Consider the following 22757-nt stretch of genomic DNA (forward strand, 5'->3'; position numbering starts at 1 on the left):
TAAAAAAAAAAATGTTTTACTAAATATTATTTTTAGTTCATAGGGGCTATTTTCTGATGTGGAAGGTTATATTTGAAAATGTTAATCTTTGTAAACTATATAGATTTCTTCTTTCTATTTTATAAAACGGTTATAAATCCGTTTTATAAAAGCAATAAGGCACTTGAGTGCACGGGTTGCGCTGGATAGTGTCACTTCTTGGTTGGTTGCAGCTACACGACAATATCCAGCACAGCACATGCCCTCTCGTGCCTTATTGCTTAAGTCTCCCCCTCCTGGAATTATTCAGAAAGTTCAGCTCATTCCCAGTATAATTCCTGAAGGGGATGGGCTTCTCCAGGAAGCAACACAACAAAAGATCATTAACAAAGATCAGAACAAACGCCTAAAAAAAGGAAACAGTTTGATTAAAAACATATAAAGTTATGTGAACTGGAGGTAAGTTGAAGCAAGATATGAAATGCAATGAACGTTTTTTTTTGTTGTGTTTTTTTTTTTTTTTTTGCAGTTTACCGTGCTGGGACAGGGTTTGTTTTGTTTTGTGTTTTGGAAGCAGCAGGCCCTTGAGTTCGACCTGGAGACAGGGGTTTACGTGTTCTCATGGAGTCTGAGCCAAACTGGGGGTAGTTGCTGCGATTTAAGATCGAGGTTCTATTTAAAAAAAAAAAAAAACTACATTAAAATACTATCAATGGAAAGCAAATCGCTTTAGAGTGAATGCATATCGGGGTTGATATGTAAGCGTTGCACGTGCTTTGTAAGTATTGTGAGTAGAACGCAGTTACTTTTTTTCAAGAAAACTGCCATCGTTCAAGTAAACAATAACTTTGATATCGTCTTGGAAGCTAGCGGCGCGAATCAGAAAGAAAACGATGTATTAAAAAAAAGAATTACCTACTCCAGTTCAGTATTGTCCCTTTCACCAATGACAGTATCTGGCATACGACATTCACCTGTTCATGTATGTTACTATGTACAGTTGTATACAATCTAGTTTGTGTAACTGACAGGGTAGATGTTATAGTGTTATTTTTCAACCTAAGTGCATTGCCAAACATTATTTTCCACTGAATTTGATCGAGACGTGTTTTTAAAAACGTATATTGTAAGCTAAAGGGATAATGCAGCAAGAGACGGGCTTGCCAATGGGAAATCTGGGACAAAGTCGATTGGTTTTAGTTGCAGCTACAGAATATGGCAAGGGTAAGATTAAGTAAGGTAAACTAATAAGTGGGCTGATAACCACTCTGCGTGTAATCATATTACATATTGTTAAATACATTTCTTGTAGTTCTTTTTAGAAATGTTTTAGGCCGTTGGTAAACAGTAAGGTTTTATTTCGCTTTGTAAACAGTTGCACGCACAGGTATGTATGCACGTATGTGTATTTATTTCCAGGGTGTTTAAACAAGCAGTGACAGTAAATTCAGTTAAACTTGTTTAAACAAGGCGCGTTTCGAGATTTCGCGCAAGACATGGCCCATGTTATTCCAGTATAGCGGGATTAACGTGACCACGACAGGTTTAAAACGCCTGTTAATGATTTCACTTTGAACACTGGCTGATGAGTGAAGCTTCCTAACAGATGAAGAGCGGTGGCAAAAGTAAATCGTGTACAGCCTTTGCTGCAAACGTGGACGTATTTTAAAAGTACAAATTCAGTATGTCAAGTAGATAACATGGATGCTGGGCATATCTGAGGATTTGATTGCATACCAAAAATAAAACGTGGTGTTCATTTTTTAATACATATTTTCCGGAATTTTGGAGATCATGATCCCCAGTTTATGACCAGTAATTGACCAGTTTAGGAATGGGAACCCCGCCCCATGCCACCCACATCCGATCTGATGCTGTTGGGGTGTGGTGTTTTTCTTTTATTATTATTACATACAGTGTAAGGCCAAACTATTCTGTTGGTAAATGTTTTGCCAAAATACATATTCTTTTCACCAATCATTGCTGTAAATTTGTTTCTGTGTGTGCCCTAGGTTTAGGTGCAAAACTAAATAGCACGTTGGGACAAAGCTACCTGAACCTGGATGTGGTGCTGTGTACCTGCATACGTGATGGGTTCTGTCCTGTACATCTAAAGTCTTTCGTAAGCACTAGTTAACTAAATAATGAAACAATGTGTGAGGAAATGTAGTATGAGCGGGGTAATTTTATTATCAGTTCTCTACTCAAGTTATTGAAAATGATCTGATCAATTGGGTAATTAATTGTTTGCTGTGTTTTTTTTTTTTTTTTTTTTTTTAGTAGTGGATACCAGTCTACAGTTAACTGTGTGAAACTGAACCCAGAGACTACCAGAACTGAGGGGGAGCTTGTGAAAATCTGTTGATTGTGGCTGCCTGTGTTTGACACTGTCATGGTAATGACCTACATAAGCAAAGAATGAGGATAATCATTAACCTCTGAAGTGACTGAACAGTTGACAAATGGAGGCTTGTATCTGGAGATAAATCCAAAGCGTATTCTAAGTACATTGTATGCTCAGTCAGCCAAGATACAATGCAAAAATTGCTGAGATTGGGATTTTTTGTGTTCTGTTTGGAGGTGATTGGGGTACCCCTGATCCAAGGACACAGCGCTTTCACTTGTGAACCCATCCAAGTTCACAGATGTCTTGGAATGCACTACAACATGACATTTTTTCCTAATATAATGGAACATTATGACCAAGATATTGCTGCCAAAAAAATGGAGGTGAGTTGCATATTTTATCTGTGACAATAGTATATACTGTATGTGGAGCCATTTTCTGTTTTCCAGAAGTGTGTGTATATGTATGTATGTATGTATGTGTATATATATATATATCCCCAATACATTTGACCAAACATGTATTCTTCACAAAACAATGTCATTGCATGTGTTTGCTAATCTTGTAAACACAGTAGCATTTGTCAACCCCTGCTAAAGTTGATTATGTTACTTGTTTTGATTGACTGACAAATTGATGCAGCTTTTATATATTACCAGATAGGTTTGGGGATTCAATTTGCTAAACATGTAAATCAGAAAAATATGCTGCATAGGATACTGAAAGTGTAGTATTTAGTTTTTGCTCAAATGCCTGTTTATATTATGTTTAAAACAGTGCCACTTTCAGAGACTGCCATTATGACCTGCATTAAAAATCCCCGCTGGATTGTATTACAGATCCGGTTTCAGTAGTCATACAAATGCTGATACTTCTGTAGCAATTGTCCAGACCTAAGCTCATTAGTGTCTGTCCTTTACAGTCACTTCCTTTAGACACAATACAATTCTTTATGTTGCAGCCCTGAAGATCTTAATCCTAAAACCCTAAGATATCCATCTCTGATAATGGGGGCTTCTTAAATAGAAGCACCTGACTGAACACTGCAACCTTAGACTCATGTAAAAAAATAGTTTTGTAATCATTTCACTGGCCTGCCTTGCTGATACCAGGACATGGTCTACCATTACCCTCTGGTATGTACAACTCTAGCATCTCTTAGTGTGTGTTTGGCAGCATCATAACATTCTTGTACTGTACCAAGCTTGTGTTATGAGGATGGCTTTGTTGATTCAAGTTGGTGAGATTCTCATGTTACCCGCTGGAGGTGAAGCTCTGTTATTGGGTATCCAGTGTACAGTACATTTATGTTCTGTGCACCATAAGGTTTGATTACCATGGCAGATTTCACTCTACTCTTTGGCAAGTCAGATGGATGAAACACATTAATTCAATTCTTCACCCATTACTACTGTGATGCTGTTGTCGGTATTGTATGGTGACTTTTCTTGGCTTTCAGTGACTGCTTTTGATGGCTTGGCATCCCATACAGTACACCCAGTGCACTTTAAAGGTGCCTTTAATTCTCGTTCTTGATACGTTTTTGAGCTCTTTGTAGGTTGCCAAAACACTTATCTTTTGATTATTTTTTTTATTTTTTATGAAACTGTACTAAATGTGACTTGACCTGTTCTTTCTGGTATTGCTGAAAAAAAAAAAGCGTGCATTATTGCAGGCTCCAAAGAGGGTATCTTAGACACAGCACTGTTATAAAAGAAACATTTATTTGTTTATTGGAATAATGTAAAATATGCCTCTCGTTTTTGTTTCGTTTCTTAAATATGTTCAGTGATTTATGGAAAAGTGCAAGTCATTTATTTTAAATCTTAGTTGGCATTATTTACCAAAAATTGACATATAGAATATACACACATGGTCGAATTGGGCACTGTAGCACGTGCAAGTGTGTGCTTGGAGGGAGTTATTGTAACTCAAATATGCTGTGTAAATGATACCCGAGAATAGATTTCGGTCCAATGAATTGCCGTTGATGCGCAGCAAATAAACAAATCCTCCGATCGTGGGAATTAGACATTCTCCTTCGATTGCTGGTGAAAATCGAAAACTTTGTCCCGTGTGGGGTGGATAATCTCCGACCAAGGCCTTCGGCGAACATGGTGTGCATGGGCGCGAACATTCTGCAGCATACTGAGAGCTGCTTAAATCAAATAGCACAGATGGAAGTGCACGAGGTATAGTACTTCTGTTGCAACAAAATACAGTAAACTGTACAGAGAGGTGACAATGTTTTTAAAGAATCATAGTTACATCATTTCACTATTCTGGATTAATAGGATTTGCAGACATGTCCTTATTTCGTAATGATTTACAGTACAGAATAGTATGCCTGTAAGCATATTCCAATTGAGTGAAACTCAGACTGTACTCTTTAGCGAAAGTACAGTGAAGCTTTTTTCATCTTTAGGGCATTAACTGTTTAAGGAAGGAAACACACCCACATTCAAACAAAGAGAAACACAACAAAATATTCCTGGAAGTGAGTCATACCCACTTGCTTTGTTTACTCTGGACCACCCCTCCGTTTTAAATGCAGTAGCAGCTACACTTCAAAGCTCGGTTTGAGAGTTCTCATTTTACTCAATAAATTAAGCTTGAGTTTCTACAAGTTTTAGTATTGGCTCAACAGTAAGTTGTTTTTGAATCGAATACTGTTAATGTTTCTGCACCCCCAGTAGAAAATTGTAGGCCTTTTTTATGCTGGTTATGGAAACCCAGCTATCAAATATGCTTCAAGCACAATTACCTGACGTGCTGTTGTGAGAGGCCATTATTACACACAGATTGTAGAGAGTGACAGTCATGCTCTTGTTTTTTGGTTATTTAGCTAAGGTTTTTTTTTATTTTCATTTAAGTACAGTGCAGGAGACAATTCAGTTTTTTACATTTATAATCCACAGAGGTTTTAAATTCTGACATGTAATCTGAGTGTCCGGTCGCACAATTATTTACTTCAAGTGTGTGATGCTAGGAAGTAGCAGTCAGTGATGCTCTATTTCTCCTTCATAAAAAGCAGCAGACATTGCTGCAGGCTAGTATCTGAGTTACACTATAAACAATAGAGCCTTCCTCTTTTAACACATTCATCTGTAGGCTGTAATTAATCAGTTTTGATACGTTTGCATAATACAAGATCAGATTTTTAGAGGTGATTTACAAGTATAATGCACAGAGAATTTGTCTAAACTCAGGTAATAGTTACCATATACTATATGGTAGGTATATTAACCAGAATTGCCAACATAATAATAATAATAATAATAATAATAATAATAATAATAATAAATAATAATAATAATAATAATAAATAACACTGTGTAACAATTTATTTATTTTTTGGTTCCTGGTTATTAAGTGTTATTTCCTAATTGCTTATGCCTCAAAAGTATAGAAAATGGCTATTATTCCCCACAAACTTTGCTTTTGTGACCAGGACAGTGATATTTTGAAATTTACCTATTTTCCAGAACATTCCAGTAATATAAATAGTAGTATAAATACAGGGGCCTTTAAGCCCACCAGTTCAGTTTAGTTCCAGCTGCCTGAGTGGATACATATCTGCATGTTTCTGAGATGGCATCAAGAGGCTGCAAGCATCCGGCAGACGCATTTTGCTATGTCTGCGGCCAATTTATCAAGACAAGAGCGAAAAAGTACTCCGTGGAAGCATCTGCTAAGATGTGTGAGGCCTACAAGGCATATTTCGGCATGCCTGTCAGGGATCAAGACAAACCCTGGGCACCTCATTTCACCCTCGAGCACTGCAAAAAAACTCTGGAAGGTAAGATGGACAATTGTTGCTCGGAATTTTGTTATAAAATTTGTTAAAATTTTTAAAATTGTAAAAGTTTTTAATTTTAAAATGTTTTACAATTTTCAATGTTATTGAAAAAATATATCATATATGAAAAATGTTGCGAGAATCTCTTACACATTAGTCATGGGTGAAATAAATGTATTTTTGTTGAATGGTACAGAGGGGAAAAGAGAGCCATGAAGTTCGCTATCCCAAGAATTTGGCGGGAACCCACTGACCACTCAAGCAACTGCTACTTCTGCATGGTGGACCCTTCCAAACGTCGGACTGGCAAGAATGCACCTGCTATCACGTATCCGGACCTTCCTTCATCCATCGCCCCGGTGCCACACTGCCATGAGCTCCCCGTACCCACTCCTCCGGAGAGAGAGCAGCTGTCTTTAGAAGAGAGCAGCAAGTCAGAGAGCGAGGAAGACGTTGTAGATCCAGATGACAATTTCAGAGGTGGAGCTGAGGAGAGAAACCCATACTACCCCAACGAAAAAGACCTCAACGACTTGATTAGAGATCTTGGTCTCGCCAAGTCCAATGCCCAGCTTTTGACGTCTAGGCTCAAGCAATGGAACTTGTTGGATGAAAGTGTGCAAGTCGCAGATCAGAGGAAGCGTCACCAACCTTTTTCCAGCTTCTTCACCCGTCAAGATGGGCTCTGCTTCTGCCACAATGTGACCAGTCTGTTCGAGGCAATTGGAATCGCCTGTAACCAGAATGAGTGGCGCCTCTTCATTGACAGCTCATCCAGGAGCCTCAAAGCCGTGCTGCTCCATAATGGTAACAAGTACCCGTCTCTTCCCCTGGCTTACTCGGTGAACCTCAAAGAGGATTACAGCAGCATCAAGACCTTGCTGGACGCCTTGAAGTATGATGAGTATGGCTGGGAGGTCATAGGAGACTTCAAAATGGTGGCATTCCTGATGGGTCTCCAAGGCGGTTTTACCAAGTTTCCCTGCTATCTTTGCCTTTGGGACAGCAGGGACACCAAGGCACACTACCACAGGCGGGACTGGCCACAGCGGACCGAGTTCTCTGTGGGGAGGAGCAACGTCAAGTGGAAGCCACTGGTGGACCCCCGGAAGGTGTTGATGCCACCACTGCACATCAAGTTGGGCCTTATGAAACAATTTGTCAGAGCTCTAGATAAGGAGTCGGCAGCCTTCGAGTACCTTCAAGACTTCTTCCCTAAGCTGTCTGAGGCAAAGGTCAAAGCCAGTGTCTTCGTCGGACCACAGATAAAGAAGATCCTGGAGTGCAATGAATTCCCCAAGAAGCTCACTAGTAAGGAGAAAGCGGCTTGGAACAGCTTTGTCGCAGTGGTTCGGGGCTTCCTGGGCAATCACAAGGCTGAAAACTATGTGGAGCTGGTTGAGACTCTGGTGAAGAATTACGGCACAGTGGGCTGTAGGATGTTCCTCAAAGTCCATATCCTTGATGCTCATCTTGATAAAGTCAGATTTTCTGCATTTTTGCACATTTTTCACATTGAATTTGGTCAGATCTTTTTGTTGTTTGTAGTAGTATATAGATGGAGTCTGAGAAAAAAATGACACCAAAGTTTGGTGCTTCTTTCATTTGTTTGGTGTGCAAGGTAATCAAACATGCAATCTTCAGGTGTGAAAAAGTTATTGCCCACCCTAGTTAACTCAACCCAATTAAATGGATAATTAGGGTCAGCTGTTTGAATACTTTGGTTAACAGTCAGGCCTGATTTGGGCCAGCCCTGCCCAATATAAATCTGACTAACTTTGTCCCTTACCATCAGAGTGGAGTTGTCAGCACACATGTTCTAGAGGCACATCATGCCACGATTAAAAGAAATTCCTGATGACCTCTGGAAAAAAGGTTGTTGATGCCTATCAGTCTGGAAAGGGTTACAAAGCCATTTCTAAGTCTCTGGGGCTCCACCAAACCACAGTCAAAGCCATATTGTCCAAATGGAGAAAGTTTGGCACAGTAGTGAATCTTCCCAGGAGTGGCTGTCCTGCCAAAGTCTCTCCAAAAGCAAGGCGTAAAATCGTCCAGGAAGTCACAAAGAACCCTAGAACAACATCCAGGGATCTGTAGGCCTCTCTCGTCTGGACTAAGGTCAGTGTTCATGACGCCACCATCAGAAAGGCACTGGGCAAAAATGGGATTCATGACCATGTAGTGACTTTGGTATACAATTTATTTAAATATAAATGAGTCCCTCATTTGCTTTGGTTACTTTCTCGAGTCATAAAGTATTTAATATTAGACATGTTGAATACTTATCAGTTTCCATATACAGAAGTCAATCTGTCAGTGAATACTGCAGCTCTCCGGATCCACAGTGCCAATGTAGACGGCACACTTTGCTGTACGCTTTATTGCATAGGCTCGCGATTCAAATAGTTATTTTCAAATGGAGATCAGCTTGTTGATCTCCAAGGCTTGCAACATTATCTTTGTTGTTGGCAGTTTTTCCACTGGGAATAGTTCCGTTTATCAGACGTAACTCAGTTCAGTTAATGTGTTGCAATTGAAAAGTTATATAGTTTGTATAGCCTAAGTGTTCTTGTGGCGATGCTCTCGGAATCTTCCAAAAACATAACTGATGTCTTCGTTCAGTTCGTTTCGTGCAGATAAGTGGAAACAAAGACCCGCTTTCCGATAATGCAGTATCCCGTTTACTGATCCAGTCTCTCTTAGGACAGATGACGGGGCCCTTCCTCAGAAGATGATTCTAGCCATTATTCAGAACATTGGTTCTTCCTTGCCTTCTGTGAATTCGAGCATGTGTGCTCCCATGACTCTGCAACTTTCTTCAGAGCAGAGTAGCCTTCATTTTGTTCCTCCAAACTCCCAGCCACCTCTAGCAGGTGTAACTCCTTGTGCACACCTCCTTTGCGGACAGCACACTTGGTCAGCATGCATGTCTGGAAGCAGCAGCTCGACTGGAAGCAGCACCACGCAGCAGAAGCTTGCAGCCATTTCGAAAGTCAGCTGGTTTTTTGATTCTATCTACAACCCTGTGATTGGTTTGTCTGGTTATTTTGGGCAGTGCGTGAGTCCATGTGAAGTGTCTTTCATTGGTTTTTCTCGTACCGACATGGCCTCTTGTTCTCCGTTGGTCCGCTATTTCGCCCCATCGGCTGGATTTACAACAAGGGCTGGTTCTCGTCTAGGTGTCAAGGCCTTCAGAATTGTCTGGAAGTTGCCCTCCGCAAAATACTACTGGTGCCGAAATGACTCATTCAGTGATAGGTAGAGATAAAACACTTGTCCAGTAGTTAGTTCACGACTCTTTCTAAAAAACATCCTTTGTCAGTGGGGGAGTTTGTGACCAGACCAAGAAGACACAGAGAATGGTTTAAGATCCCCTCTGTATATTACAATTCTGTTACTTTCATGAACAGAATGATATGATGACCCCTCTCTGATGCTACAGCAGAGTAGAAAGGCGGAAACCACTGCTCACTAAGAAGAACATGAATGCTCGTCTCAAGTTTGCCAAAAAGCACCCTGATGATCCTCAAGAGTTCTGGAACAATGTTCTGTGGACAGATGAGTCAAAAGTGGAACTTTTTTGGCCAACATGGGCCCCGTTATGTCTGGCAAAAACCAAACTCTGCATTCCACAGTAAGAACCTCATACCAACGGTCAAGCAATGTGGTGATAGTGTCATGATTTGGGAATGCTTTGCTTCATCAGGACCTGGATGACTTGCCATCACTGAAAGAACCATGAATTCTGCTCTGTATCAGAGAATTCTACAGGAGAATGTCAGGCCATCCGTCCATGAGCTGAAGCTGAAGCGCAGCTGGGTCATGCAGCAAGACAATGATCCGAAACACACAAGCAAGTTTACATCAGAATGGTTCAAGAAATTTAAAGTTTTGGAATGGCCTAGTCAAAGTCCAGACCTAAACCCCATTGAGATGTTGTGGCAGGACCTGAAATTAGCAGTTTTCGCAAACCAACAAATGTCACTGAGTTGAAGCAGTTCTGCATGAAGGAGTGGGCCAGAATTCCTCCATTATAACTACAGGAAGCGTTTGGTTACAGTTATTGCTGCTAAAGGTGGCATAACCAGTTATTGAGTCTAAGGGAGCGATTACTTTTTCACACGGGGGCATTGGGTGTTGCATAACTTTAATAAATAAATGATATGTATCAACATTTTGTGTTATTTGTTCACTCAGGGTCCCTTTTATCTAATATTAGATTTTGGTTGAAGATTGATAACATTCAATGTCAGAAATATGCAAAAATGCAGAAAATCAGACGGGGCAAATACTTTTTCACGACACTGTAACTTGGGTTGCAGGACAGGGGAAGGTAGAAACATCTCTTTTTTTCAGCAGTAAAGGTAAAAGTTTTCAGAAAATTATATATTCTTTAATTTAAATGAGCCTCTAAATGTAAACTGTAATTTCTTGTACTGTATTGTTGACAAGGTCTGCCATTTAGTTAAATGTCATGCTAACCAGATGTGAATTCAACTTCTGACCTGTAGCTTGGGTTGTGACGTCATACTCCTCATTTAGCCGTTTTGTCTTTAAATAATATTTAGCTGTTAGGCCAAATAAAGAAAATGTGTGGTTCCGGTTACCTGACCGACCCTATTTTTTTCCACCCGACCCTATATGTTTTTTGCTGATAACTGGCTACATTTTTCGATATCAATCTGAAAAATTGATCACTGTGCACGGCCTCGTTTTCGCTCATGCGATTTTCCAGAAGCCTCATGCAAACAAGATCTCTCTCTCTCTCGTTCACTCCTCCGAACACCCACCCGGGACAGGGAGAGCTGCAGGCTATTTATTTTAGTGACCGAGGGATTAACCAGCTATCAATGATCTGATTATCCCTGGGTCAGCTTCTGCACGGGTTTTCTAATTGCAAGCTGACAACCCCGCCTCTGCCAGAACACATTCAAAACAAAACACATGGCTACACCATCATATTTATACATAATAAATAATAACACAAATACAAAGTACTACATTTTATAGCATGGCTTTGCCCTGCTCCTTTTATTTGTGTGCAGGGTTCCTGCCACTCTGCTACAGTAGCCTACAAAATCGTTTTGATAAATCGAAATATAAAACTACACTGTTAAAATGTTTTGCCGGTACTCTTTGCAAATATTTTACCCTTATTATATATACTTTTATTTTTTCTCGTCGCTTTAAAACTGATGTAAAACTGAATGATGTCATTTGAATTATTCAACACTTCACGTTTAATTGAGCACACTCACAAGTAGGGATGGGACGGTATGAAATTTGCACGGTATGATAACTGTTAAAAAAAATACAGTGGTAACCTTAATATCACGGAGTACAGTACATCATGCAAGTTATCAAATAAAGGCTCAAAAGAAGAAACACTAATGTAAATCACTTAAATTACCGTAATTCACAAAAATAAAACCAGCAAAGCACACTTCCTTTCATGGAATGATTTAAACATGTGGTATTTAGTATTTTACTATGCCAGATAACTTTGTACATTTTCTTTTTTATAAAGACGATCAAAATAATAAAAAAAAAAAACAAAAAAACTAAAACAGTACACTCTCAATGTTATACTACAACAGTATTAAGATATGTTATTTGCTCAAAATGACGTGGTGTTGTAGTTTAAAATATTTTAATGTATAAAATAAATAAATAAATAAATACTTTGTTTAGCTGATGGCAAATAGAATTGGTGAAATGATCAGTCTTATTACTTAAAACACAAACATGTACCACAGGTTATTATTTAAGAACAGAGATGAGTTGTTTATTTTTTCAACCGGATAAATAAAATATCTATAGCAAAAAAAAAAAAAAAAAAAAAATACTTACAAGCAGTGCTTCAGCAGTGGGCAGGAGGGTTTGAGTTGCTCCTTCAATTAAAACCAGGGGTCACACCATGTCATCTGCCATTGCTAGTACTGTACTGTACAGATAGGAGTTTATAACGGAGGCTTGTCTCCTCTGAGACAAAAACTTGCTGGGATCCTCCAATTAAAACCTATGCTCAGATGATGTCATCTGCTACTTCTAGTGCTGTGGTTAATAGCAGATAGGAGTTGATAAAACAGACTTGCCTCAGAAAAAAAGCATCTCGGATGGGGGATGGGGGGACAGCGCTCCAGAATTGCTCTTAATATAGGAATGGTGACTAAGGTTTAGGTTAAAATGTCATTTTTTCTTAAATTAATTGTATTTTGTTTTATTGAACATTTGTAATATAGTGCTACCCAACTGTGTGTGTTTTTATATATATATATATATATATATATATATATATATATATATATATATATATATATATATATATATATATATAAATAATAAATTCATACATACAGTGCCTATAGAAAGTCTACATCCCCTTGAACTTTTTTCACACTTTGTTTTGTCAGTGCCTCAGTTTCCTGAGTGTTTTTTTACATAGCTCAAATGGGATTCAAGGTTTCTTGAGTAATGGCTTCCTTCTTGCCACTCTACCATACAGGCCAAATTTGTGGAGTGGTTGGGATATTGTCACATGTACACTTTGACCAGTATTGGCCATAAAAGCCTGTAGCTCTTGCAAAGTTGCCATTGGCCTCTTGGTAGCCTCTCTGATCACTCTCCTTGCTTGATCGTCCAGTTTGGAGGGACGGCGTGATCTAGGCAGGGTCTTGGTGGTGCCATACACCTTCCACTTCTTAATAATTGTCTTGACCGTGCTCCAAGGGATATTCAAAGCCTTTGATATTTTTTTTATACCCGTCCCCTGATCTGTGCCTTTCAACAACTTTGTCCTGGAGTTCTTTTGAAAGCACCTTGGTGCTCATGGTTGCCTTGATGGCTCGCTCTGTGAGTTGCAGCTTGAAAGTCTTTATATACCTGAGGGAAATTATCTACAAATTAAACCACTTTGAGTACACACAGGCTGAAACTATTTCAGTAATTTTGTGAACTTTCAAACAAATAATTTTTTTTTTTTCATTGAAATTGAGGAGGCACTGCCTCCCTCATCTCTGCTGAGGAGCCGCCACTGTTAAGATTTTGTGAATTCTCAATCCAAGACTGCTATCAACTTTCTTTCGAAATGAGTCTGGTTTTGCAAAGCAGGTATGCCTGCTTCTTTTGGTTGTGTTATCACCAAGTTTATTGGGAGATTATTATTTTTATTTTTTGAAATGATAAAACGCATTATTTAGTGGTGTGTGTGTATATAACAGTATATGATCACCCTAGTGCTGGTTTTAAGTTTCAGGAACACAAGCAGCCTTTTACTTTGCAGTCATGCACTGTTCTAGTTTGCCACTGTGGCTATTAATGAGCTTGTCCATAGCTTGAATGCAACACTGGCTGTAAAATGACTGGTTGCTGGATAATAGCAGCAAGGTTTAATCACATACTTTAGTTCATGGAGCAATAAGTATTGAAAAACCTAGCCTACAGGGCATGGAATAATATAAGCAGATTTAATGGATAAGTTGAAGTGAACTTTACAATAAGTCACTACTTACTGTAAAGTTTGATTCAAGATGATGGCCCAGTGTATTTTGTTTATTGTAAAAACCCAAACTTGTCTGTAAAACCATTTTCTGACTGACGCGCTGAGTGACCCTGAGCAAGTCACTTAACCTCCTTGTGCTCCATCCTGTGGATGAGATGTTAAATCAGTGTCCCATTGTAAGTGACTCTGCATGCAATACACGGTTCACAGCCCACCTCTGTAAAATGCTTTGTGATGGTGGACCACTATGAAAGGCGCAGTATAAAAATAGATTATTTATTAATTTATTTTCTTTTTTCAGCCGTTTGTTCCACTGATCAGTCTCGGCTGTTCTCCAGATGTCCACAAGTTTATGTGTGAGGCATTTGTGCCAGCCTGCACTGATCAAAACAAAGTGATTCACCCGTGCAGGAGCCTGTGTGAGCGAGTGCACTCTGACTGCGCAAAGGTGATCGATACTTTTGGAGTCACATGGCCCCCGGAGCTTGAATGTGGAAGGTACAGCACTCTGAATTTAAGTGGGATATCTTGGCAAAATGTGATTGAAGATTTTAAGCTTTTGTGTGTTTTTTTTTTTTTTTTTTAATGTTATTTATGTATTTATTTATGTATTTTTGTCCTGGTAAAAGCATTGCCGTGTGATGTGCAGGGTGAGTCATATACTGAGGGGAGCTCAGATTCACTTCCTGGCTGTGTTCTTAATCTTTGCTAGGCATTCCATAAGGGAGAATTGCAATGTCCTAGCAGTCCCGCGGGTTGGGGAGGTAAGATTGTCAGGAACTCTTTCACCTCACCGCACTGCAGTAGTCCCCTACTAGACAGCTGTCTGGTGAGCTTCAGCATGCACCAAGTGGATGGCAGCTGGTTAACATCTGCTGTTGGGGTGATTGGATTGTTGTGAGCTGTTGCTGTGGTAATACAACACAATTGGACAATTGGGAAGAAAAACTGGGGTAAAATAATTGGTGGTTGTGCTCAAAATCATTCTGACGCCGTCAATTTGTTTGAACATTATTTAGGTTGGAAGAATGTCGAGGTTCTCTGCCTGGTACTCCGGCTCCTTCCACTAAGCATGCGGTCACCCAGAAGACAGCCCAGCCTGTGCAGAGGGACTACGGATTCTGGTGTCCTCTGAAACTCAAGACCCCGGTTGGCCAGAGTTCCATGTTTCTGGGAGTGAGTGACTGCGCACCGCCATGTGCGAACATGTACTTCACAAGCGATGAAATCAAATTTGCCAAGAACTTCATTGGGATTCTTTCCATCATCTGCCTTTGCGCAACGCTGTTTACCTTCTTTACTTTCCTAATTGACGTCAAGAGGTTCAGATACCCTGAGCGTCCGATCATCTTCTACGCCGTGTGTTACAGCATCGTCTCCTTAATCTACTTCACAGGGTTCCTGCTGGATAACAGTACAGCTTGCAACAAGTCTAATGAGAAGCTGGGGCGCATGGAAACTGTAGTCCAGGGCTCACAGAACAAGGCCTGCACTGTCCTCTTTATGCTGCTTTATTTCTTTTCCACAGCTGGAACAGTGTGGTGGGTTATTCTGACCATTACTTGGTTTCTGGCTGCGGGGCCCAAGTGGAGCTGTGAAGCTATTGAGAAGAAGGCAGTGTGGTTCCACTCCTCGGCTTGGGGGATTCCCGGGGCTTTGACGGTAATGTTGCTGGCCATGAACAAAGTGGAGGGTGACAGTATCAGCGGGGTGTGCTTCGTGGGGCTGTATGACCTGGACGCACTGCGCTACTTCGTACTGGCCCCCCTGTGCACTGGTGTGGTTGTGGGTCTGTCTCTGCTCTTGGCTGGCATCATCTCCCTCAATCACGTGCGACGGGTGATCCAGCACGACGAGAGGAACCAGGAGAAGCTGAAGAAGTTCATGATCCGGATCGGCGTATTCAGCTGTCTTTATCTGGTGCCTTTGGTTACCCTGCTGGGGTGCTACATCTACGAACAAGGTCACCGGACCACTTGGGAAATGACATGGGTCAATGACCATTGCGAAGAGTACCACATCCCCTGCCGACCTTACCAGGTATCTACGTAAATACAGATCTAGTTTGTATATGATCATTAGAAAACTGTATCCTGATATGTTTTGAATTGACTTCCGTTCTGCCTACAGCTACGGCCAAATGTTTGCATCACCCTGTAGAATTAACTTGCTTTCATAAAGTCGAATGAAACCTGATGAATAATATTATGTTAACATATTGAATTACGTACTGCTTTGTAGTTTTCTGTATTATTAACAAAAAACTGACAAATTGAAAAAATGTGCCATTTCAAAATCTAACATGAAATACTGTACTACTATTATGGCTTCATGTAGATTTTTTTGCGATATAATTTTGTAGTTTCTTTGATTATGTATGTTAAATAAAACATCTAAATTGTCTCAATTCTGATCATATAAAATGATTTTATTTAGTATTCTGAAAAATTACATGTTGACTGTGTTACTTTTTCTTTCAGATTAAGACATTAGCAAGACCGGATCTTTCCCTGTTTCTGGTCAAATATCTGATGACCCTAATCGTTGGCATCTCTGCCGTCTTTTGGGTCAGCAGTAAGAAGACATGTTCAGAATGGGCATTGTTCTTCAACAAGACTCGCAAGAGAGAGTAAGAAAAGCTTTTAAACTGTTTTTGCATTCTTTCATAGTAAACAGCTCATTTTTAGATTAAGTTGTGAAGCCTAGCTGTAATTAGTATTGGGAGCCCCTGTCTCGATTTGAAATCTAAACATAACCATCAATGTTGTGCCTCAGTCTGCTGTAAACATATCCCAAATAAAGTGTGTCGTAAAAGCGAGAGCCATCGACACACTTACCTGGAAAGTGGAATATGGTATCTCTGTTGGACTGGCCCTAATACCGAGAGATATATTATATATATATATATATATATATATATATATATATATATATATATATATATTATATATCGTTCAAAAGATTCAACTTTCCCATTGTTTTGGACAGCAATCTTCTAAGTTGAACACTGTTGTGTCTGCAATTACTGTCTCCAGCATGGTATGTATCATCTTTTCATGTATCATTGTTACATACAACCAGGAATTAAAGCTTGTGTTTATTTTGCTTCAGTCCCATCAGCGAGAGTCGAAAAGTGCTGCAAGAATCCTGTGAGTTTTTCTTAAAACAAAACTCCAGAGTGCAGCACAAAAAGAAGCACTACAAGCCAAGCTCCCACAAGCTGAGGGTCATCTCAAAGTCGATGGGGACCAGCACAGGAGCAACAGCAAACCACGGCACGTCTGCAGTCGGCATCACCAATCATGACGTTTTAGCCCAGGCCACATTCTCCGAGATCAGGGCTTCATCGGATACTTCTGGGAAAGAGCTCGCAGAGCAGGGCAGTTCAACTCGGGCAAACCAGCCTCGGTCAAAATCCAGGGAACGGTCACCCTCCGGCCAGGCGTTGACGTCACGTGGTTTGTCTGAGGATGTAATGGAGAAGAGGAGCAAAGCTGGGAGCTCTGGCAAAGTAAGCAGCCTCTCTGAGAGTTTGCAGCGAGTCCCTGATGGAAGGTAATCACTACACCATTTTTTTTTAAATCAAAACCAAAAAAGCAGCGGCAAATGGAAAAATAACAACCTCAGATTGGTTAAACAGCATCACATGACCGTGCGTATATATAGCAGATTCCGTAGCTTGCATACTAATGAGCTGCTTCACACAAAATAAATCACTGTGCACCACTGCAATGGTGCGCAACCAAACTTTTATCACGGGCCGCATATCCAAAAAAATAGTTTAACCTTGTGTGTACCGGGCCGCACATTACTAAAGAATAATCTGTTTAACCCTTCGCTGCAATATACATAGGCAATACATATAGGTAATTTACCTTACAGTTAATTTTATTTCGTACTGCATGATACACATCACAAACAAAATATACAAAACAATTAACAAAGGATTAATATCGTACTGTTACCCTATACACACATTGCACAGTAACACAAAGCAAATTAAATATCTATTTGCTGAAGCAGTTTCTATTTTAGCCGACGAGTTGTTCGGTTGTAGCAGACAGCAAAATAGCAAAAGTCACAAGGCAGAAATGTCACCTCACTAGCAAAAAGCCTCTGTTGGGAATGGATTCTTTCAATGCAGTGTGTTTGTGCGTTTGAGAAAGGAGAGGAAGACTCGTGAAATTAGTTGGAGACAAGCTGATGAGAAGCAATTGCCCTCCACAGTACGAATTAAGATGGTGTGCTGATTTTTATTTGAAAAATTTGAAAAAGCAAGTCAACAAAGTTTAAAAATATATATATTTACGGTATATTCATAAGAGCAATGGAATTAATACACTGTCGGGTCTACTGGTACAACACTAACTTTCTGAGAGAAGTCAGCAGTCCACCTGAAAATAAAGAAATAAATAGTGCATCAGCAACGGTCTAGAATAGACACACAACAGTAGATGAGGAACAGCTAAATGAAATAGAAGAAAACGGGCTGTTAATGTACTTAGACTGGTTTTAAAGAAGAAAATATAGACATAAATTTCAAAGAAATAAGTGAAAAAAAAAAAATCTCAACAACATTAAGGGAATTTTATGTTAGTGCAAGAAGTTCAACCTGGGCATCTAGTATTCATTCTCCAGTTTTATAAAGCTGTGCTGGACTAAATAGATATTTTAACAGTAGAAGTTTTAACATCTCTGCTGGCAGCAAGTTTAAAACCAACAGTGGTATATATGTGAAACGTACAACCTGTTGTGATAATATACCTTACATATCTCTTATCTCTGTCTATTTGTCTATATCTATTTGCTTGATTAATAAGAGTTTACATGCAGTATTTTAAAGCCCAAATAACTGCTGAAGAGGGCTAGAAACCATAAAGCATTTTTTTTCTAATATGGTTATAAAGGTAAGTATTTTCAAGCTGTACAACACTTCCTTTTGAAAAAAAAAATCCACTGTGGTTTAACTGTACTTGTTTTTTTTTTTTTTTCAGTCATCAAAGTCTTTCTAATGATGACGGTCTTTTTTTTTTCTCCAGAATGACCCCCAGAAGTGATTTTCTGGAGGGTCGTCCAGTACAAAGCAGTCATCCTCTGCGTCACAGCTCTTCACAGCACAGCAGCATCAAGGGATCCACTTCGTTCCTTGTTCATATTGTTCCTGAAGAGAAGAGCGAGCAAAATCAGGACAACAGCTGCTCAAATGCCTGAAAAGACATCTCTGTTTCAGCTCATCACATTCTACACTTGCTTACATTTGTATGAACTTTTTAGTTTTGTGACAGACAAGTACTGACGTTAAAGATGCACAGTATGTGCATTGTTAAAATTGTAAGCGTGGTTGCTTTTCTGCAAGGAGAATCCACCCCTAACCAACACATCATCAGCAAGAGTATAAAGGCTCTGTGTGTTATTCTCCCATGTATTTTGTTTCAGCCTCTCAGTCACACACTGGGAAGCCGAAACAGGAGTCCACCACTTAGAGCCTGGAGGAAGGGCTGCCCTCAGCCACGTGTTCCCTGAGGTTTCCCACTACATCAGAAATTAAAAATATGTGAGTGGTGGGTTTTCCTTACCTGAGTGCTGAGCGGTTCATATTTAGTTCTGCAGGGTGCATGGAGAGGCTGGGCTCTCCCCCAGTGCAGTCATGCTCTGGGGGTCGGGCTGTGTCTCTGCTGCACATCTTCATACATTTCTCAATATTTTGGGTGGTAGGAGGCAGAGCGGCATTGTGGGGTGCGTTAATCATTTATTATTATTCTCCATTCATGGTTTGATGGCCTCGTCTTTGGGGGGAGGTGGCCCATAGCCACTTCTGATCTGCGGCACTGGGATGCATGTAACTGTTCATGTTTCTCCAGCTGGCCTCGCGCAGATAGCCATCGGGCACTCGCGGACGAGGCCTCCGGCCAAATTTATCTTTCACTCGGGCCCTAAGCTCCCATCACAGTTCATTAAATCTCTGCAATTGCAATACATAAATCATTCATTCATTGTGGATTCTCCATGCTGAAAGGGCTATTTAAGTGTGTGTGTGTGTGTGTGTGTGTGTTTTTATAAGCAATTTTATTTCCTGTGATTATCAAAACACCAAATTAACACTGAATTGTTCTGTAGTCCTAACACTGAAATCTTTGTGTCAATTGTATATAAAATAACATTATTACTGTCTTGAATATTCAGATTAGTCTTTTAATACTAAGAGGTTCAATTACTTTAAATGTATTAGTTTTGAAGAAGTAGTTTTTACTGATGGTGCCTCCATTAATGTATACCAGTCCTTACACTATATGCAAATGGATTGCGCTTACAGTTTTCACAACGTGGTTTAAAAAGCAGGTATCCTCAGTCGCATAAATTCTAGTTCCTTATATATGAATGTATTTTTTCAGATTTTTTTTTTCCTAGAACCACAATATTTAGTCAACCATGTGTTTATTTTAAGCATTTGTTGACATCATGCACCACAGCAGCCTGAATGACATTTAAACAAAGCAGATGTCTCTCTGCTAAGGTGTATTTTAGCATATCTGGTAAACTCAATAAGCAGTTTACTTTTTAGTCATTTCATGAGGTTTGGCAACTTTTATTTTATTGTTTCTTGGTTTTAAAAAAAATCAGATCTTTAGATTTCTTGTATTACATGTACATTACACGTCATCGTTATGTATTTATTGTCAAACAATACTATTTACTCCTTGATGGCTTCTCTTACGAACTTGCAGATGAAATGAGAAATTTGGGTGTGATCTTTGACCCAAATTTTTCTTTTGATACATCAGGAATATTACTAAAAATGTTTTTTTAACTAAGAAATATCGCCAAATTGAGAAGGATTGTTTCCCACTCAGATACTGAGAGATTGATGGATGCTTTTGTATCTTCTATAATTGATTATTGTAATGCCCTGTTCTCTGGTACTCATAGCTATGTTATATCTCGACTGCAACATATACAGAATGCTGCAGCTAGAATTTTAACCGGGGTGCAGAGACGAGATCACATTACTCCTGTGCTAGCACCTCTGCACTGGCTTCTGGTCAGATTCAGGATAGATTTTAAGGTGTTTCTTTTAACTTGTAAGGCATTAAATGGTCTTGCATCATCGTATTTAAATGATCTTTTAATACCATGTATTCCTAGACGCCCACTCAGATGACAGAATGCCAGGTTGCTTAATGTCCCACAAATGAAAAAAAAAAACCAAAAAAAACTAACAGGTGGTAGAGCATTCAGTTATAGGGCCAGTTAGGCTAAAATGCTATTCCTTTTATTCTCTGCCTTGTTTTACTGTTATGTCTTTCTTTAGTTTTTCTTGCATTCTTTTATTACACAGTGCAACATTTTTTTTTTTTTTTGTTCCTGGGTAGTAAGTGTTATTTCCTAATTGCTTATGCCTCAAAAGTATAGAGAATGGCTATTATTCCCCACAAACTTTGCTTCTGTGACCAGGACAGTGATATTTCAAAATATCACTATTTCCAATGGGAAAACAGGCAAATGTGTGTCTTTTCGTTCACATAAAGTCAGAAAAAAACAACATATGAATCCAAATTAACATGTATTTATAGTAAAGTAATACAAAAATGACTACAAAAGATTTAGAAGTGAGTAGTTTTTCGAGATTTACGATTATACTGTAAAAGATTTAGAAGTGAGTAGTTTTTCGAGATTTACGATTATACTGTATTTTTAGTAGTCATTTTCTCGAAAAACTACTCACTTCTAAGTCTTTTGTAGTCATTTTTGTCTATACTTTTGAGGCATAAGCAATTAGGAAATAACACTTACTACCCAGGAACAAAAATTGTGTTACATAGTGTTATTTGTCAATGTTTTTATTCACGTGAAGCGCTTTGCTGCAATTTTTATTGTGAAAGGCGCTATATTAAAAATTATTATTATTATTATTATTATTATTATTATTATTATTATTATATAGGTTAAAGACAATTCTTGCTTAAATCGCTTCTCTTTTTGAGCTAGTCAGGTCTATGAAACCCGTTGCAGCTAGATGTGGAAAGGGAATTTGCAAAAAGTTATTTTTCATTGCTGTCTGTATGGTGTCAACATTGGTCTAATATCAGTGTTGAAATTAAGTGGTTTTACCTATGGACATTTTTGTTTGGTGAGAAAAATAATGTACCTGTATATAAACTGGTAAATGTATAAAAGAAGCGTAGCAATTGTTAAACTACTCCACAACATTTTTGTAAACATTATTCTTGTCACATACCAAAGGAACACTGTTGGAATAAACAAAATGGGAACAAATATTTTTTTGAGTTCTAATTCCATTACAAATAATGAATCCTCATGTGTTCAATACTGTGTAGTATTTTAATGTACACTGTCTTGAAGTCTTCAGAAACCAATAGTTTAAGATTTGAATTAGTAAAGTCATAGTCACAAAAACATCAGAATGCAGTCAGGGGAAAGGGAATGTATACAAAAAGAAAAACAGGCCAGATGTTTTAAGTAGATATTTAGTTATTGGGATGCAAGACATTAATCCTTATCTATACAGTATGTGTAGTTTATTGCAACTGTGTACAAACATGACATTATGTTCTTGCAACACTGCGTACTAAGCTTGAAAAATCCTGATAATTACACAATTGCTTGGTGCTTTGTAGTTTACATTGAATGTCCACAACTTTATTTCTTTTTGCTGATCTACATTTTTTTTTACTGTCATTCTGTTCAGTATTAGTACATGGCAATTAGTTTTGATACCATTTGTATTGACTGAGTTATACTTTCAATAAAATTCTCTTCCTAAGAAGCATCTGTGGTGTTGCATTGTTTGAGTTGATCAGGGGTAGTCAAAGACCTGACTCTACATGAAGGTTTTTGCTACAAGAAGACTTTATCCCATGGACATGATAGTAGTCTTTGGGTGTTTATATACCAAAACATACCATGCAACAGGCCATACTGTGAATGTGTGTGTTTTTACCTCTTAATATATTGTGTCAATCACTGATTTATCCCTTATTTTTTGATGGAAGGAAAACAAAAAGCAATTTCAAGAGCAGTAGTATTTACATTGTTAGGTACTAAATGTTACTACAGTATTGTATAACTTCTGTTAGTCCACCACTTTCTATCTGTATGTCACACTTCACATG

At 38.9% G+C, this 22757-nt stretch overlaps 1 protein-coding gene across 3 annotated transcripts; it reads left to right on the forward strand.

Annotated features, from left to right (window-relative positions):
- Positions 1 to 309: 309 nt before the first annotated feature.
- LOC121313255 (frizzled-6-like) lies at positions 310 to 18906 on the forward strand. Of its 3 annotated transcripts, none has more exons than XM_041245594.1 (7): positions 310 to 438; positions 2260 to 2709; positions 13928 to 14124; positions 14646 to 15666; positions 16107 to 16255; positions 16738 to 17181; positions 18666 to 18906. In XM_041245594.1, exons 2-7 carry the CDS (start codon positions 2515 to 2517, stop codon positions 18835 to 18837), a joined length of 2178 nt encoding a protein of 725 aa, XP_041101528.1. In that variant the 5' UTR covers positions 310 to 438; positions 2260 to 2514; the 3' UTR covers positions 18838 to 18906. The 3 variants fall into 3 exon arrangements, with proteins under 3 accessions (XP_041101528.1, XP_041101530.1, XP_041101529.1); XM_041245596.1 differs by having other exon boundaries at positions 16738 to 17137; positions 18666 to 18763; XM_041245595.1 differs by lacking the exon at positions 310 to 438 and adding an exon at positions 1996 to 2101.
- The last annotated feature ends 3851 nt before the right edge of the window (positions 18907 to 22757 follow it).

Source organism: Polyodon spathula, chromosome 3, assembly GCF_017654505.1.
Source record: "Polyodon spathula isolate WHYD16114869_AA chromosome 3, ASM1765450v1, whole genome shotgun sequence".
In the NCBI taxonomy this organism is placed as follows: domain Eukaryota; kingdom Metazoa; phylum Chordata; class Actinopteri; order Acipenseriformes; family Polyodontidae; genus Polyodon; species Polyodon spathula.